The 18,808-nt window shown below is 39.1% G+C and overlaps 1 protein-coding gene across 3 annotated transcripts in view; it reads left to right on the plus strand.

Moving 5' to 3' along the window:
- Nucleotides 1-18,808, plus strand: part of ARL15 (ARF like GTPase 15) — a 222,485-nt gene that overhangs the window by 5,790 nt on the left and 197,887 nt on the right. For 2 of the 3 annotated variants that reach the window (XM_075411076.1, XM_075411074.1), the window contains exons 2-4: nucleotides 4,762-4,777; nucleotides 6,635-6,725; nucleotides 7,360-7,416. The exons of the other annotated variant lie outside the window; for it this stretch is intronic. In XM_075411076.1, the coding sequence (XP_075267191.1) occupies nucleotides 7,363-7,416 (54 nt within the window). In that variant the 5' untranslated portion in view covers nucleotides 4,762-4,777; nucleotides 6,635-6,725; nucleotides 7,360-7,362. The remainder of the gene's footprint in view (nucleotides 1-4,761; nucleotides 4,778-6,634; nucleotides 6,726-7,359; nucleotides 7,417-18,808) is intronic. 3 annotated transcript variants of the gene reach the window in all.

The raw sequence follows: 18,808 nt of genomic DNA on the forward strand, positions 1-18,808 counted from the left end.
GAAAACAAATTCTCCTTTTTGGTGGAATCTACCTAACCAGTATTGCAAGCAGTTTTTGCTGAATGAAAGAGGTAATCGGTCATATAGGAAGGAAATAAAAATGTCGGAGACTTAACTCACTGGAAATTACCTGGCTGAACATAGATCAGTGAGCAGAAGTGTAGAATTCCTTTGCAGAAGATAAAAGTCAAATGCTGTATTTGCTCATCCTGCAATAGGAAGCATTATTGAATTCTGCAGGTAAACGTTTGATTCAAAGGCAGCTTTACAGACATTGAAACTTGATACAGCTTGCTTAGGAACACAAAAAATTGCCTTAATCTGATTATAGTTTCCAGCACAAGATTCTGTGAAGTCACAGGAGTGTTGCAGCACTAGAATGTTCATGCTCTTCAGATATACACACTGAAGAAACAAGTGAATAAGCACACTTAAAATCAGATTACTTTACCACTTTGGCTTTTCTGTGATGAGGATTGCAGTAGAGTGGTAGATGTTATTACATGAAAAAATGTCTCCCAGTTTCTGAAAATATGCTAGTCTGTGTTTGTTGCAAATAGCCCTATAGTATCCTTGTGAATTAGTCCCAGGTTAGATGTGTGTCGGGCTCCGTGTTGCTGTGCAGTATGCTGCTCCTGAATTCTTCAGGCGGACCTCCAAACCTCAGGCAACATGGTGATGCATTTCACAAAAGATTACAAATGCAAGCTTTTAAAAAGTGAAAAAATCTGCCTTTAGTAAGGACAGAATATTCCTCCTAATACCCCATACTGATTACCATTTTTGGCTTGTTGTCAGTATCATCAGCTCATGTTTTTCGCTAGTGCCAGCTTGTGATGTTTATTCTCTTAAACTGAGAAAGTTTTGTGATTATGTGAGTGTATCAGCTTTCCATTAACAAAAGAAGCATTTTTAGTTTCAAACTTAAAAGCACAAATGTGGGCCCAAACCCACATAAGGAAAAAAACACATGCCGTACTTAAAATCTTGTGATTGGTTGGGCTTTGGCTCTTAATACTCTGCAGTGTGTTGGGTTTTTTTTGCTATGTGTGCTGCAAACTGTCTGACTGTGTAAAAGTCCTTGGGGACATAAATAGGCTATTTGCAGTTGAATAAGAGGTTGGCGCCTCTCCTGCTGGAGGTCTTCAGAGTACAGAATTTTTCTTTTGTCTCACTGGCAGCCTGTTAAGGTGATTATATTAATTGCCAACGCGAGGATGTAAGTAGCTTCCTGCTACCTGAGGAAAAGACACAAAGGAGGAAGTCCATCTGACAAGTCCTCTTAGGTTTAGATGCAGCCCTCCCCTACGGCTTTGTTGCTTGTAAGGACAAACATCAGGAAGAATATGAATCTTTGTACAATGCTTTGCTTTTATGGTGTATGTTTTGGTGGTGCATTAGAAGAAAAATTTGTGCACAGAACCACATTAGCTTTTGGCATTGGAGAGTCTGGGGAAGCAAGGTGGCATCTAAGAGCCAGTAGGAACTGTTGGTAGGGGGAAGTGAGTTTGCAGGTTTTTGTTTTCTTGTTGTGACTTGGAGCTTTTGGATGAATGAAGCATCTGTTTTCTATGTTTTATTAGCTTTTACAGCAACTGCTGCGTGATCTTCCTTTATGTGGTTGTGCCTCTGATAGAGATGAAAAACTTCGAAACGATTAAAAATGGAGTCATGTTCTGTAAATTGTCAACAGTAAATTTCACAAATGGGCATTGGTAGCGCAGTGAGCAAGAGGGAGAAGAGAATGCAGAGATTAGAAGGGAATTTCACGTTTGTGTTTAGTTGTATAAACTGCATATGCTTTGGATGGGCTGATATGAGACAAATATTAAGAGTGCATATTGAACCTGGGAAAAAAAATCATAGTACCCTTTTTGATATTAGTAATAAAATGGCAGATGAAATTCAGTGCCGATAAATACAAAGTTGCATATATTTATAGTAGAAGTGACATGGCAGTACAGGTGCGTGCACAGGCCTGAAATACCATCAGAGCTCAGGAAAGAGGATCCTTCTTTAAAATGTCATCTCAACCCACATGTCTGCCAGCAAGTTTAGAGTACTAAGAAGGAAAACAAAGGAAAAATCTCATTTTTACACTGCTTAAATGTAAGGTTTGCTGTTGTCTTAAGTGCTGTATTTCTGGTTGCATCATCTCAGAAGGAGTATTGTAAAACCAAAGAAGATACACAGAAAGATGACACAACTGAAAGAAAACAATTGCTTCCGTACAATTGCTTCCGTTATAGCCTTTCAGTCTGAAGAAAAGACAGCTGAATGGTGTGGGGAAGCAATATTATAGACAATTTTGAAATCATAAAGAGAGGGTAAGTAGCCAATAAGTCATTTCTCCCAGTAGAACAACTCAATGACAGTTATAATCCAGGAACTGCTTTTTCACACGAGTATAGTTGAATTCTGGGTCTAGCTTGTGCAGTAACTTCAGGGAGGTCAAAATGAGTGGACTATGAATTTGTAGAGTTTCTTGGAAGACAGGCCCATTGTTGGGGGGAGGGTTATGAAACATGATGCTCAGATGCGATGGTAGTCTTGTGGAGATCCTGGAGCTGTGATTGCTGGACCCTGAGGATGTGTCCATGAGATATGGTTACCTGTATGTCCTGGTGCTTAGGCTGTGTGTGAAACAACTCCATCCCTCCTCATTGATGGGACAGTTAGATCTAGTTCCAGAACAGGAAATTGCAGTTAGAAAATGGAGATACTCTGGATGGTGTCCAGGAGTACTCCCCAGTGTAAGCAGAATTGCACTGACTGCACAGGAGGTGAGACTTTTTAATTCAGAGGGATTTATGAAGATACTTAATCTGCTCCAGGGACTTGCAGCTAAAGGGTTCCTTCTGCCTGGAGGTGCTGCCTTGACATATGAGTAGAGGCAATTTACCTTCCAACATTTGCATCCTAACCAATTTATGACTTTATACGTAGGGCCCGCAATACTGATAGAACCTGAAGCTGAACTCACAGGCTGTGTAGAGTGCAGAGTGATGATGCATTCTACAGTGAGTGATCTCTCAGTGCTTTATTCTTGCCTAGAAGCTTGCATCATTTCAGGTTTCAGCAAGGCTGGAGAAAAGGTCCAGAGTTTTTGAGAAATGTCTGTGTTGTTCCTGCAGATATTAATTTTGTGTTGGCTAATCTGCATCCTTCACTGTCTGAACCATTGCAGTCCTGGAAACAGTCACGGAAAACTGTCCTAGTGAGAATATTGCCTAAAAGAGGGGAGAGCATTGTTCTCTGGTGCATCCACTTGATTGCTTTTTATGATGACAAGAGAGTTCTTGGGTCCAATCCTATTTCCTGTTCACATATCATTGCCTTTCCATCAGCATGGGGTTTCTTCTAGTCTCTAAAATCGGATTTATTTTTCTAATGATTATCTACAAGAAGACTGATATTTTTAAAATCTAATTATTCAGCATTAAAGGAGAGTATGAAAATATTTTGTGTGTCTTTTATCCCTGAGAACTGTATTAAAAAAGAATTTGGGGAGTTTTAAATTGGAAATGTTACTAATGGAATGTGCTAGAGGGCTGTGACATCTTGTGCAGAAAGAGGAGCCTTTGAGTTACTGCTTGGAGTTCAGTACACAAGGCTTAGCAAACAGCAGTTCTGGTGAAAGTTCCTGCCACTTGTACTGTAGCATAGTTGTGTGTGCTTTTGGGTACCTACGAGTTCTTTAAAACACATAAGCTCTGAGAATATCCATACATATTGGTACCTTAAAATCTGCATGTTGTTTACGCTTATGTTGCTAGTTTTCACATTTTCTTACGCACTGAAAAAGATGCAGCTGAGAATGGAGGCGCAAAAGGTTTTTCTGGAAGGTTCAGTAATTCCAGATGATTACTGGGGTTGACCACTTCTTTATAACTGAGCAGGAGGGCATCTTAATCTTTAGTTTACTAAAGAAACGTATCACCAGAAAAAAACACAACAACTTCCTCTTCTCATACTGCTTTCTGGTTGTGTAGTCTTGGAGCTATACTTAGTGCTGTAATTTATTTAGGGTTATGGCAAAGCAAGCTGAGGTCAAGGTGGGTATTTCTGTTGGTTAGCAGCATTGAGGATACCGGCTCCTGAAATTCTGGCAGGTGTCGAGCCTTTTGTGTCTTTTTACGAGAAGCTGACCAGGATCCCGTCTTCCCTTTTGCCAACCCAGGTTCTTGAAACTAGCGCTTTCAACTTGGTGATTGCAGCTTTGAAGTGATCAGCTGCAGAACATGTTCTAATTCATCTCTTCAAAATTTGCTCTCTTGTAAATGTTATGGGTAGGAATTTAATTTTCAAGCCATGAATTTGTGCCATTTGTGCCATTGCAGATCAATGTGTGCCTGTGTCAGAGCTGTGTGAAGGTTTGTGAACAGCTGCAAGGCAGGCATCTTTCAAAGTCATTATGAGCAGTCACGTTTTCACAACATATGATTAAAATAACAAAGTTTTGGGCAAGTATGTATGTTAGCCATGAGCTTAGTTTCCAGACGGAGAAATTATTTAATATTTGTGAGGTGACCCTTTGCCTAAGCAGAAGGGTGCATATTGGCAGAGGTGCACGCTTATGTTGTTTGACATACTTGACCTGATGACTCCGTTTCTCACTTTAGACATGTGAAGTGACTTCTGTTAAGAATACTTCTTTGTAGAATTGTATCAAACATGGTATCTTTTTTGTAATATTTGTAGGTATGTTTTTACATTATTTTTTTCTTTTACTTTCATGCTTACCATGTAAAATCCTTTCAGAAAGCAACAATAAACTGTAAGTAAATTAAATGCAAATTCTCTAACAATTGTTTTGTTACCCAATTGTATGGTCCAAAATGAGTTGCAAAACCAAAGAAATGAAAGATTACAAGTATCAAGAATAAATTCCCCATTGTAGCAGGAGATTATCATGTATATTGTAATTCGGTGATGAGACTGATAATCTGTAGGATAGTGTCACTAAAGATGTAATTATTTAAATCAATTTCTGATGCTTTTTCAGTGATTAAACTGACAGTGTTGGGAGGGATGTAAATTTTCGGGGAGAAGGAGGAGGGGTGAATATAGGCGGGAAGCTAATAACAGCATTGGAATTGATGAGCTCCTTTAACACTGTGGATTGCAGATCATAAGCATTATCTTGGAGGCTTGTGGAAGGGATTAGCTTAATATTTCATGGGCATATGCATAGGGGGAACATTCACTGGTACTGTATGTGACAGCAGGAAGAGGAGGTAATTTCAGAATTTATGCCTTGTCATAGCTTGTTGATTTCAAAACATTAACAGTAGCGAGCTCAGCAACAGATGAGTAAGGTAACACAGATACAGCTTGCTTTATTCTACTGAAGCAGGGGTCGACAGGCACTCGCTGGTGAATTTGAACTGCAGCTTAGTTCTCTGGTGAACATGTAGCCTGGAAGTACTGCACAAAAACGAAAAAAGGAAAATTATTTATAATGTTGCACTTGTGCAGAATAAAACTATTTACATTGAGAAACTGTAATGGTTTGCTGCTGCTGCATGTTTACTTCCCGTGGAACCTGAAATAATATTTTACTTTATATACAAAGTTGAGTCTGCTGTCAACATAGAATCTGTCACGATACTGAAAATACAAATCACTGAATGTATTACCCTGTGTTTAAGTATGGGCTTAAATTGCAGCAGGCTCAGGTTAAACATTAGGAAACTTTCCAGTAGGAGGGGTAGTGAAGCACTAGATTGCTTAGGGAAGTCATCTACCCCTGGAACCTTTGGAACAGGGTCTGCGGATACTCTTGGAAGGGTTATCCGTATGGTTTGTAACACCACCCCACCACTTTGAGAAATCCTTTGTTACACAAAGTCAGTTCTATTCCTATTTTTCTGTGGCTTTTTTTCTGTGGGAAACTCGGAGCACAAGTTGTAAAATTTGATGTTTGTTCTGACAGCTGAAAAAAAAGAAAGAGAAAAAATATCCTGGCAATCTTAATGGTGCTTTGAAGCAGCATTTCCTTGTCAGTAATAATATTCTAGATTGCTTCCAGTAAAAAAAGAAAATCAGCCATGCTGTTGAGGTTTGCTCTCATGTTTTTGTGCTGTGCTTTTTGACTTTCAGACAGTGCAGTGAAGTACTGTTTGTTTAAAATTTAAATTTTAACAGAGCAAAAAAGAATGTTGTTACACATTTTTTATTACTCATAATTCGTAAGAGCTGCTCTTTTAATTTTTTAAATCATGATTCTAATTAAATTGGTAATTAAATTTTAGTTTTTTTGGGGGGAGAGGGGGTAGAAAGCAGAGATGGTGGGGGCAGAACTTTTCACTGATACTGTTTGAAGTCTGTAGCATCCAGCCCTTCACCTTCAACATCTTAAAATACATGCAGATAATGTGTGAACTTGTTAAACTTACAGTAAAAATGTTCCACTTGATTCCTTTAATTTTTACCTACGCCGACTTCTCAAATACCTTGTTTAAAGTAATTCCTGAATTACTATAATCGATAAATCATTGTAAGCCTTTTATACTTGACTGTATAAAAAAATCGCAGAGCTAAAATGGATTTTATTTTGGTATGTGGGGGGTTGCATTTATTTTCTGGCTTCTTTTTGCTGTTTAAAGAAGGTGTTTTTCATCTGTTTTGTCAGAAATTCGTAGTCCATCCTCAGCCTCTCTGGGTGACTGCAGAAGACATAGAATTGTGACATCACAACAGATTGGAAGTTGAGCGAGTTGAGGGTAAAAACTTTTAACATGATTATTCACAGCTGTAGGATCAGATTAAACAAAATATTCAAGACAGTAGAGAGTTCTATTTTGAACATGAAAATCTCAGAAAGTTAAAGGACTATGACTTCAGAAATGTGGGAACATTAAATTAAATGTGTTATTTTGGTATATAGAGGAAGAGAATTTGAATTTTGATACAGGGAGAGAAGAACTATAATATTTAAACATGGAAGCTCTTTACACTCCACTAAGAAGCCAAAAACATGTTACTCTCTTAAAATGTCTATTGCAGGTTGTTTTTAAACCAGAATAGGTAAAAATAAATGGGACTGAAAGCTTGTATGCAAAATGTTAATGTTGTGTACAGCCATTTTGGGGACCATTAGATAATTTGAGGCCTATAGTGAAACACTGAATTAGTAAGTGTAATGGTGTTGTCAGCTGCTTCTGTATGAAAAGTAGTAAGTATCTGCATAATCCGAGTTTATATGGCATTTTTCTCAGCTTGTTTAATACAGCCTTACTGAAGAAAGATAGTCATATACCATCAGGTGTTTCTTTCAAGGGAGAGGGGAGAGATGGGAAGAAAACTTATTGTTAATAAATAGCATTCTTGGTAATGTCTTTATTTTAATTTCTTTAGACTATGTCTGAATGTATCCAGCTCTCATTTGCTGTTTGTAGAATTGGCATTTACACGGTAAGGCAATGTTCTAACTAGCTAAATAATTTTTGTTAGTGTTAATGCCGTTTGAGTGAAAAGAAGTTACTTAATTTTTTGGGATCAGGATTAAGTAATGCAGTTAACAAAAGAGATTTGTTATATTAGTTTGTGTAATGGACTACAGCATGGTTTTGTCCTGTCAAAGATTTACTAACACCAGCACAGAAAAATCTTCAATGAAAAAGATGTAAAGAAAAATTCAGCCAGCCACTTGAGGTGTAAGAAAATTTAGTATTCGTGTGTATCAGTTGCTGAGAATTCTGGCCTGATGTAATTGTTGAAGCGTTTATATACATTTGTGTTTAAATATCCATGATGTTTGAGTAATGTCAGGTAGTAAAACGTGTTAGCTAAATGCACGTATTCTTGTAAGTTTTGTCTGGAGTGCCTTAATATTTTCAGAATGCTGTTAAGTTAAACTTCCCAAACCTTAATTAGGTTATATAAAAGAAATACGAAGTTTACTTCAAATATATGTCCCAAGTATGCTTATTTATTTTTTTTGCTGCTTCCATTTGTTCCAGTTCATGATGAGAACAATTAGATGAATGGGGTGTTAGAAATTAGTTGTGTAAGCTGTGCTTACACAATGTGTAGGACACTGTTGCTCAAATCCTTGAGCTTTAGCAGTGGGAATGCTGCTCCTACTGTTAATACCTTTCAGGAGGAAGCCTGGCACATACCACTTCCTGTTTTATTACATTGTGCAGTCAAAAGGGTGACTTTTGAACAACGGTGATTAGAACTGTGTACCACTAGTAAGTCTTACTTGAGGAGAGAATTACAAAGCTTAACATTTGCTTTTGTCCTTAGGATTTGGTTCCAGGCAGGGTTTAATACCTGCTTGAGGTTTTTTCGCGTTACATTTGCCTGCATTCTGTTTTCAACATCTCAAAGACTATTTTCTAAACAGTAGAAAATAACAGATTTGGGCAATATGGACAAAATCCTTATGGAGGAAACTGCTACTTGCAAAGTCAGACGCATATTTTCCTGTGGCATTTAAGTTAGGAAGACCTTCTCTCTCCAAATTCCTATGTGATAAGAGTATGCTTATCTTGAAGGATCAGAGGGGGTTACAGTGTAAAGTTTTAATGGCTGCAAGGTATGCAAACCATCTGCCAGTTCTTTAGAAGGCTATAGTAAGCTGTCCAAATTAATTTGAGAGGGTGTCCAAGTGTAAATGTGTGTGTATTGCAGAATCGTGTATAAGCAGAATACACCCTCTGAGGATCATTGGTTCTGTTTCAGTTTACAGTGGTTAAGTGTGGTGTGTGTCCTGCAGTGCACTGCGAAGTTGTGGTAGCTACAGTTACAGTGATAGCTGGATAACTGATACCCCATTAATGGCCTTTTGGGCAGCATAATATTTAATTTAATCAAACATTTTAAATTACAAAATATAAGGAACTAGTTTCATTTATGAAATTGCTGAGAGGAAGTGATTTCGTTGACTGCTGATACTTAAGGGAGGAAACTGACGAGGATGATGAGCAGGCTTCAGCGGGATCAGAGATGCACTGTTGTGGCCACAGTGTAGAGGGAGGACATACATCCCATGCGAAGTGCGTCTGAAGGCTAAAACAGTTCCTTTAGGAAAATGCTAGGAGCCAGGAGTACCTGTGTTTATAATAACGCCTGTCACTGGAAAGGTGAGTTTCGGGTGACGTGACTGGAGAGTGGATTTGGACACTTTTGGTACAAGAGTGGAAGGAGGGGCCCGCTGAAGTGAGGGCTGTGCTGGACGGCAGTGGGATAGTTCCTCCCTCCACACTGCGCCCTGCTCACCGTCTGTCAGGTAGCTCGGTCACCAGATTTATTGCTCAGGTACATGAGGAGTCTGGCAGCTGGCAGGCATGGTGCTCCCTACTGATGTCAAGAAGCAGAACACAAAACTCCAGTTCACTTGATTAATTCCTTGTATTTTGTATCTTGTATCGTGTGCTTTCTACTGCATACTGTTTTGCAGATTTAATAGGTTAGGGTTGTTTTTGTTAATGATTGATTTTTATCCAGAAGCTAAGGAGTCTCTCAAACACCAGTCCTTCCCAGCACCATGTGTTCAGCGTGTACTGTATTACTTGGACACTTCCTGTTCTGCACGTCCTCGTTGTACAGTGCTGGAAGGATCTTGCAAAAGCTCTTAGTGCTTTGGACTACAGGCATCTCAGTTGTTAGTCTGCTACCAGGCTGCTTATCAGTAACACTCTTGAGCACCCATTACTTCAGCTGTACTACTCCATTAAATAGGCTTCCTGTTTTTCAGGCCTGTACAGATTATGAGATGGAGGAAGGGTTTATGTAGTTATCCATGGCAAAAGAGGCTGTGTTGCCTTCAGCTACCGTGACTAAGAGGATAAAGCTTCATTGTCTGGAGCTAGGAAAAACATAGATCTTTGCAGGAGTGCAGAAGATGTGATTCCCATTTTGGAGGATTAAACCAGTTGAGATTACTTAGAAGTGTGTATCGTAAAAGGGGATAGTAGAAAGGCAGGGGAGGTTAATACAAAAACTGTATAGATGTTTATAAGGATCTGAAGCTAAAAGATGTGTATCCTAAAATAAAAACATTATCATAAACTTAAATGAAACCTTTTGGGATTAAAAAACCAATTAACCAGCCGATCAAAATAAAGCCCCATTTCCTCTGTGTTTTACACAGCTAGTGCCTTCTGGCAGAAGTACCTGTCTTTTCAGACGCATGTTTCTGCTTCTTCCACCATACTAGGGTCTGAGTCAGATGTGTCAGTTGGAAATTGGGAACAGGCAGATAAATTACTTCTTGAATCTGCATAACTGTGGAGATTGTAAGCATATGACAGCCTGTAGCAAAGTTTATAATTATATTGTCATTAACTTCCTTTCTGTTTCTGATTTAATTTTCTTAACCAGGTAAAAATCCTAATAAAATAATGATGGAAGGTTCAACCTACATGAACTTCAGAGGAAAAGTAATGCAAAATTTGTTGTCTTGTAAGACAGTTTTTATGATGGGATGTTTGCCACCTTTATGGATATTTAGGACTCCACCTTGGAAACAGTGTGCATGATCATACGGTTACACATCTTCTCTGGAAGGTTCTCTGATACTCTCTGTTGGGCTTTGAGACTTTTTTTCTTCTCAATTGTTTGCTTATAATAGTAAGCTTTTTTGAACAGGGGTAATGAGGTATTCTTTCCTGTCCCTACTTGCTAAAGGTGACTCCAGGAGTAACCAAAAAGTAATCTTCCTATTGCTTGTCATTTGGGATAACAAAACAAGGACAGAAGCCTCTGCAGTGGTGAGAACCATGCAGAAAAACTAAGGAAGCTTAGTGGAAGCATCGTCTTTTGCTGGTACGCAATAGAAAGAAAAATACTGGAAAAGAACATTTTCCCTTCTCAGGGAATTTGAAGGTAACAGTCTTCCTTGATTGCAGAATATCACATCAATAGATAAAACATTTAGAAAACACTCATTTAAAAACAAAACCGTAAGGATAAAGCCCTATGTAGAACTTTCTGCTTCTCGGATGCTGGGTATGGCAAAAGCGATGCACTGCAGCAGCACTGCATCAGTGTTGGCATTTTCTTCCTGAAAATGGTGACTAATGGATCTTTTGGTATTAGTAGCCTCTTAGCTTGAATTTGCACAGTGAGATATGGAAATAAATGATACATTTATACAGCTGTGTTTACTATAGTTTATGTATGGTAAGTATAATAAATGATGCAAACGTGCTTTTAGTTCTTGGATTAACTTACGTTTGTTTTTGTTTATAATGATAAATTCATGCTTGAAATGGTTTGACTGGAAACAGCTGGTGTGCTAAGGAATTTGTCTGACATGAGAACTAAACAGAAATAACGTTTATTCACGAAGTGGTGGAGGGGAAGCTCTTCTGAGAAGTCAGCTGAGGCGGTAACTAAAGGCGGTCATGGAATGGGAGGTAATCATGGGCGCGTATTTGGAAAGGTTCAGCATGGAAAGCTTCCTGTGAGACTCTTTCCCTCCCCAACATGGTTTCCCATTGGAAAATGCAAAGTTAAAGTAATAACAGAGCTCATATAGCATATCCTGTCTACTCCTCCCTTTCCCATGCAGTGTCCTTGACATGAGCAGCAAAACAAAAGCATAAAAGGGCAGCAGGAAAAAATCTCTTTATGTGCTACCCTTTGGGAAATGTGGACAATTCCATTCACAGTCAGTGTTGATATTCTGTGGGTAGACTGCTGGAAAGCAAAGGTATAAATGTTTTCAGCTTCCAGCCTTAAACAAAAGGTGCTTGCTATCACCAGAGTCTTGGCAGTGAGTTCCATTTGATGGGAGTATGTCCACTTTGTTGTTTCAAATCTGTAGTCAAACTGCTTGAACCATGTAATGTGCATTACAATGCTTGTAGTGTGCATTGATACCAGCCTAAACGGGAGAAAGAGAGGCAGAATGTTCTGGTGCATGTGGTGTTCTTTGCATATAGAAGTTAGATATACTGTGGATTTTTTTGCTGTGAGCTATGAGACTTTCCCTTCTACTTTTCTGAAATAAAGAAAGAAAGAATTGTGGCGCTTATTTTGTTTTTTTTTTCAGATGGGAAAATTAAAGACAGGTGAAGTGGGAAATCATCAAGGCTGGGGCAGGAGTGAGGATCAGAATACAACTTTCTACCCTTTCTCTCCATGGAGTTCATTGGTTAAAGTAAACTGTACTCTAATTGCTGAGCAGCTTCTCCTTGTGGCCAGAGCTCACATTATCTGCTTGAAGACCTCAGCAGCTTGGTCCAACCAATGCTGCTGTGACAGCATTACTTCCCTGAGCTATTAACTGATATATGCTGTACTTACAGCCCTTTGGCAACCTTTGACAACTAGTACTTGATTTCAGGTATGGTTTGCCAAATTAACCTGTTAATTTTTATCAGAATTAAATGTGTATTTGATGAACTTGCAGGCTGTAATAGAGCTTTGTCCTGAACTAGGGACATTGTGAACTTGGGTTATGATCCGTTGGACTAGTCTCTGCTGTTCATGACCCCTTCCTGCTCTAGAAAACAGCAGTTCCACAGACCATTAACTTTACGGAAGACTAGGAAACAAGCCCAGATCCTCATTACAAGAGTCTCAAACTTTTCTGTTCAGTCAAGTTGCCGTTCAGTTTGTATTTATCAAAGTTATGCGGTTAGTTATCCTGTGCATAACCACAGTTTTGCATCTTCCCTCTGGAAGTCAGGATTCCTGATCTTCAGTGTCGCTGTCTTTCCGGAAAATAGTTGTGTAATACATTGGCAAAATGTCATGTTTTGCCTTCAGTGGCTGGTCCGCATGAAAGATAAACTACTCCTGTAGGCTGAAGCGATGTAGGGGATGATTGCGTGAGCATGGAATTTTCCTGATGGCCTCTGCTGTGCATACTTTTTTTGTATAGTTTGCAAAGTAGCCTCTTTAATTATAAAAATAAAAAATAATTCTTTTAAATGAATAATAGATTTAAAATGTAAATTGCAAGTACATTGCACAGCAAAGGTATTCAAAATCCTGACAATCTGCTATGAAAAATACCACGTATTTTGGGACTCAGAAAGACAGCAGTGGGGCACATTGACTTACCAAGTGGCAAGTGTACAAATCCAGCAGTTAGCTTTATCATTTGAATTATAGACGGGGCAGAAAGGCTAGAAATGGCTTTTCAGTGAAAGTGAATTTTTTCTTTCACGTTCTGTAGTCCTGTGGTTGGGAGTGTGCATAACCGTGAGGTTTGCAAAAAAACAAGTTTAATTTGCAAGAATTCCTGAAGACTGGCTGGGTAGTTCTAAATTGTGGTGAGATATTGCCCTATGATTATGCTAAAAGTTGCATGCACTGCTCTGTGTTTGTGTGCATGTGTAATCACATCCTCTGTTTCGTACAGTTGCATAAATAAGAATCTAACAGGTGATTTGCAACTGGAAATAGTGAGTATCAGTAATATATACCATTCATAGTATTTGCATAGAGCTGTTTTAGGTGTATTTATTGTTTTGTTGTTACTCACACTTTTCCCAAAAGTGGTGTTGCTTTTGAGTAAGGAATTGTAGATACTTTCAGGTCGGTCTGTAGTTGCCTTTAACAGCAGCTGGACAACCACAATATATTAGAAATTATATTTCTTGCAGGATAATGACCTTTTTCACAAGGTGTCTAGTTACAGTAGAAGTGGGATCAATCTGTTCATCAGGTCTTACACTTGTTTTATTATGGTGAGCTCAAAAGCTTGTCTGTTTTCCTTAAGCTGATAAAGATTGCCTTTCCCTGTGAACATGTTTGCACTGTATCCTGAGGGCATCAGTGATATGTTACTACTATGATTACTACTGTAAATGGTTCAACTCTGTTTTCTGAAGACATGCTGCATTTGTTCAGGAATAGGTAACTTTTTAAGGGAAGAGGTCATACAAGTGGTAGTAGACTAAAAAAAATTAAAGCAAGTACATCAAATACCACAAAATTTCATCTGTTATGAGTTGGCTCTTTTTTTGGTGAAAAGACCCTTCTAATTCTTTCCATTAGTATGTGTCTGTCATTGGTGTTTTTAATGTGTCTCCTCACCATAAAGCTGAAAACATTTGCTCAGGTGTTGAAGATAGTTTTCAAAGTGGTCTGCTGAACTTCTTGCTGCTACAGCTTCTTTATAATTATAGTCTGCTGTCTTCAGAATGATTTTAGATTGTGTCCATGTGTAATTAAAGCCATAAATGCTTTTGGGAAGGTGGTTCTACAGCATTGCTTACATCCTTTTAAAGTAAATAGCCCTTTTTAAATCAGCCTTCTATTCCAATGTTTGTATTTTGAACAGTTTTATTATATTTCGCACAAATCTTAAGCCTATTTATATTTTGTAATATGAAGACCTTTGAGTAGTGCCCTTTCACTTTTATTGGCAAGGATTTGTGTAGTAAAAAATTGCATTGAATTTTTAATGGATTTGTATTACTGGGTATTATGTTGTTGTAGAAAACGGCAGTGTTTGATAGATACTGCAACTTCATACAGTGGTTCCACTGGTAGGAATGTGTATAAAGATACATACTTATATTTCAAAAGGTAGCTTTTGAGTAATTAAGTGTATTAGTATCTGAAATGCCATTCTGGGCAATAGACTTTTGGAAATTGGTAAGCTGTGAGAAGTGATGTCAAGGATGTCATGTGTCCTGGAAAGGAGCGGTTACTTACAGCTATCACATAGCGTGTTTTAACCAAGACTTTAAAATTCTGTTTCTGGTATTGTCACCGTTGCCTGTGTGAACGTAGGCAAATCTCTTGTACCTCCCTTTGCAGCAATATTTGTTCCAAGGCTTACCAAACATGCAACTTTGGTTTCTTAGCTGTATTCAGTCCTGTCAGGTAAAGCACTAGACCCACCGTGTTTCACTTACCACTTTTTACATCCCCTTTAAGAGCACACAAACACAAATTATTTGTTGTGCAGTTATTTTATTATATTTTGCATCTCAGGCCAAAATGTGATCTGTCCTTTTTGCTTATCATCTTACTCTTCGAGGAGCAGTACTCCTGTGTACTTTCAGTATGTTTGCATCTCATTGAAGAGAAACGTGTGTGTGCACACGCTTTCTTCAGTCCAAGTCATATGAAATACATCTCTGTGTCCTGTTTGAGATTAATAGACGTGGCAGAATAGCTGCAGGACTGCACAGAGGTGATTTAATTTGCAGCAGTTCTAGCTAGCACAATATTGAAGCCAGATACTCCTAATCTCTGACAATTCTGTGGCAGTGTGTTGGTTACCTGGTTCGGGAAACACGCATAACTCCCTCCTCACCTACTCAAAACTGCTGAAGATCCGCCAGGTGGTGTGGTTCTGCATGTTTGAAGTTCTTTTGGTTCAGCTGCTTATGGAATTACCTCAAGCTAATATGCTAATGTTTGTCACTGTGTTTTCCTCTTTCATCCCGCAGTTCAGTTATTCATTATTTTATCTGCTTTGCACATTCCCATCCTGTTCAATGGTCCCTTAAGCATCGTGTTTGTTTTTTTATGTCTCTGACGTTATCGTACTTCATCCTGGCCTTCTCTGTTAGATCAGACTTCTTGCCACTGAGAAAATTAATTCTTTTTATTCTGTACAACTCACTCTCCTTGTACCTCAGACTTGTTTCTTAGTGTTGCTTTATTGATTTCCTCCAGTTTTAGCACAGAGTGTTTTAACTTCTCCAGTTATTTGTTGGGGTGAGTGGTGGAACGGTGTGAGTGCAGATGAAACATTTCGAGGTAAATTGTATACTAGAATCTCTTTCCCTCAAATTCCACTAATAACCACTTTTTTAATCACTGTTCATACTGTAGTGTACTCAGACAACATACATTTCAATTTATGGAAGATGATTACTTATTCCCTGTTTCTAAAACTGCATGCATTGCCAAAACATGGAGGATTTTCGTAGCCAGGCCTGTGCTATATTAGTGTTCTCTTGAAGATCTGCTTACTTTGTTTTTCTGTCATCTTGAATTACATGGAAGAGATTCCAGTGTGTTTCTCTGGATTATATACTCTGAAGTAATAACCGCTCTGTATAGGCTCACACCTAGAGGCCCAACAGAGGCTGGTACTCTGTTTGATTCCTGATGTAGTCTCCGCTGGGACAAGCAGACTACAGGCAGATAGGGAATCTATCCAACATAGCAGTGTGCGTGGAAACTGTGCAGATTCTGTGCCATGTGCGCCTCTTGTTTTTGCGTGGAAAACAAGGTGGGATTTGTTGTGAAGTTGAGTCTGCATAGACAAAAGATCATGGAATGGTGAAGGGAAAGTAGGAACGAGCCTGTAGAGTAAAACCGGATGAAGACTTTTGATTATTGACATCAAGATTTGTGTTTCAGATGCTTGCATTTGCGCTTCATAAAAATTGTGTGTAGTTTTTTTCGTGGTTATTTTCTCTGTTTGAATTTACTGGCTATGGAAGAAAATGTATCTACTAGGAGAGAGGCTTAGAAGAGCAGGTTGGGTCACGTTGTGGGATGTTACAGAGAAGTAACTCTTCGTTTCAAGGGTTATGAAAGGCTTTCCACTGTAACATCTCACTTGACGTTGAACAATGATCTAACTCTGAAAAGGATCAAGTGTGCAAATGCATGCCTTGACATGCCAGATTAAAACAGAGACTCCAGTAGCATGAGAATCCCAAATACCTGACCTCAGCCTTGCAGGCAAGAGTAACATGGAGATATAAAAGGGAGCTCTAAATCTAAATACCCCATGAATAAGAAAGAAAAGTGTGTGTGTATATATATGTATGTATGTACATATATATATATATAAAAGTTGCTGTGGAATCATCTGTGCTAAGCCAGTGGAAATGTGAGGCTCTAGGACTATTGGATAATGAGCAAGAAAACCACAATAAAAGAAACTGAGGTTTTAGCTTTATGTTCTGCTGAGCCTGTAGTGCAATGTGAATTAATCTTATATAAGCTATCACACTCTAATAATAATCTAGTGGGTGATAAATCAGCTTCAGATGGAGAACATGAATAAACCTCTTGGTAAGTACGAAATCTGAATGTGTTTGGAAATGCTTGTGGCATTCTTCTTCATGATGGTTTTATTACTCTGTCAGCTTGTATTCCCGAATCTTGCAGCTAGTGGCTCAACTTTCAAACTTCCTGATGAGACACATGCTAATTTTTTTTTTTTTTCAGTGTGGTAAACTGAGGTGTAAAATGCAAAAAATTCACTCATATTCCACAGCAAGTTCTGGACCAGATCTTGTGGTTCTGAATCACAGTGCCTTGCACGATTGATGCCTCAGCATTTAAATTCTGACGTTAGCCTTCTGCTCTTTTTACTGTTGAAATTAGAACAGAATTAAAAAGTATAAGTTGTGATTGAAAATTTGTTTGTGAATTCTAGCATAACATTGAGAAGAGATAGGCTTGTTTTGTGGCTCGTTTTTTTGTGAGTTAGTGATTTTTCCTTTCCAAATTCCGTCATGTAGGAAGCTCCTCCCTGAGGAAGGAAGATGTTAGTAATTTGCTCAGTTTGTTGAATAATATTGCAAAGAATACCATTTGATTTCACGTTGTCACTACTCTGGCCTCTTTCTGAGCTCTTCCAAGCTTTCTTTTTAAGGTTTCTTTAGGTGAGATAGGTGCACCAGGTAAGCTGACATCTTTTCTCTCTTAGCATACAGTGCTAATTAAGTATCCGTTTTTTTCCATAGATGCTAACTGTGGTATCGTATGTGACCAGCGTTCAGGATTTTCTGTTTTTGATCCCCCGTTCCCTTCATTGCTAGAGTATTTTTGTTAAAAATCTTGTGTATATTTCAGCGTATGTATTGCCTGCTTACCACAACAACTGCTGCAAGGAAGGTCATCTGCTCTTAGTGACGAAAAAGTATTCAGTTCAGAACTGAAAAGAGAGAGTGCATAGCAAGTATGGTGCCAAAGGCTCTGTTTATTTATAAAAGCTGTACATAAGTTTTTATTATTATATACTTAGTGTCTTGAATTGTTTCAGGTCTTGGTGTTGCTGTTTAGGCAATGGGCACTGTCCGGTTATCATTTAAGCAAACTGGACACACACAGAATCCATGGGCCCTGATGGGATGCAGACATGAGTGCTGAAGGAGCTGGCAGATGTCATTGCTATACCACTCTCCATCATCTTGGAAAGGTCCTGGAGATCAGGAGAAGTGCCCGAGGACCGGAGGAAAGCCAATGTCACTCCAGTCTTCAAAAAGGGCAAGAAGGAGTGGAGGACCCAGGGAACTACAGGCCAGTCAGCCTCATGTCCATCCCTTGAAAGGTGATGGAACAGCTCATTCTGGATGTCATCTCTAAGCAACTGGAGGAAAAGAAGGGAAAAGAAAGTTATCAGGAGTAGTCAACATGGATTCACCAAGGGGAAATTGTGCTTGACCAATCTGATAGCCTCATGAACATCTGGGTAGATGAGGGAAGAGCAGTGGGTGTTGTTTACCTTGACTTCAGCAAGGCTTTCGACACAGTCTCCCATAACATCCTCCTAGAGAAGCTCAGGAAGTGTGGGCTGGATGAGTGGATGGTGAGGTGGATTGAGAACTGGCTGAATGGCCAAACTCAGAGGGTTGTGACCAGCGGTGCAGAGTCTAGTTGGAGGCCTGTAACTAGTGGTGTTCCCCAGGAGTCAGTACTGGGCCCAGTCTTGTTCACCTTCTGCATCAATCACCTGGATGAAGGGACAGAGTGTACCCTCAGCAAGTTTGCTGATGACACAGAACTGGGAGGAGTGGTGGGTACACTGGCAGGCTGTGCTGCCATTCAGCGTGACCTGGACAGGCTGGAGAGTTGGGCGCAGAGGAATCTGATGAAGTTCAACAAAGGCAAGTGCAGGGTCCTGCACCTGGGGAGGAACAAC

Source organism: Opisthocomus hoazin, chromosome Z (assembly GCF_030867145.1).
Source record: "Opisthocomus hoazin isolate bOpiHoa1 chromosome Z, bOpiHoa1.hap1, whole genome shotgun sequence".
In the NCBI taxonomy this organism is placed as follows: Eukaryota; Metazoa; Chordata; class Aves; order Opisthocomiformes; family Opisthocomidae; genus Opisthocomus; species Opisthocomus hoazin.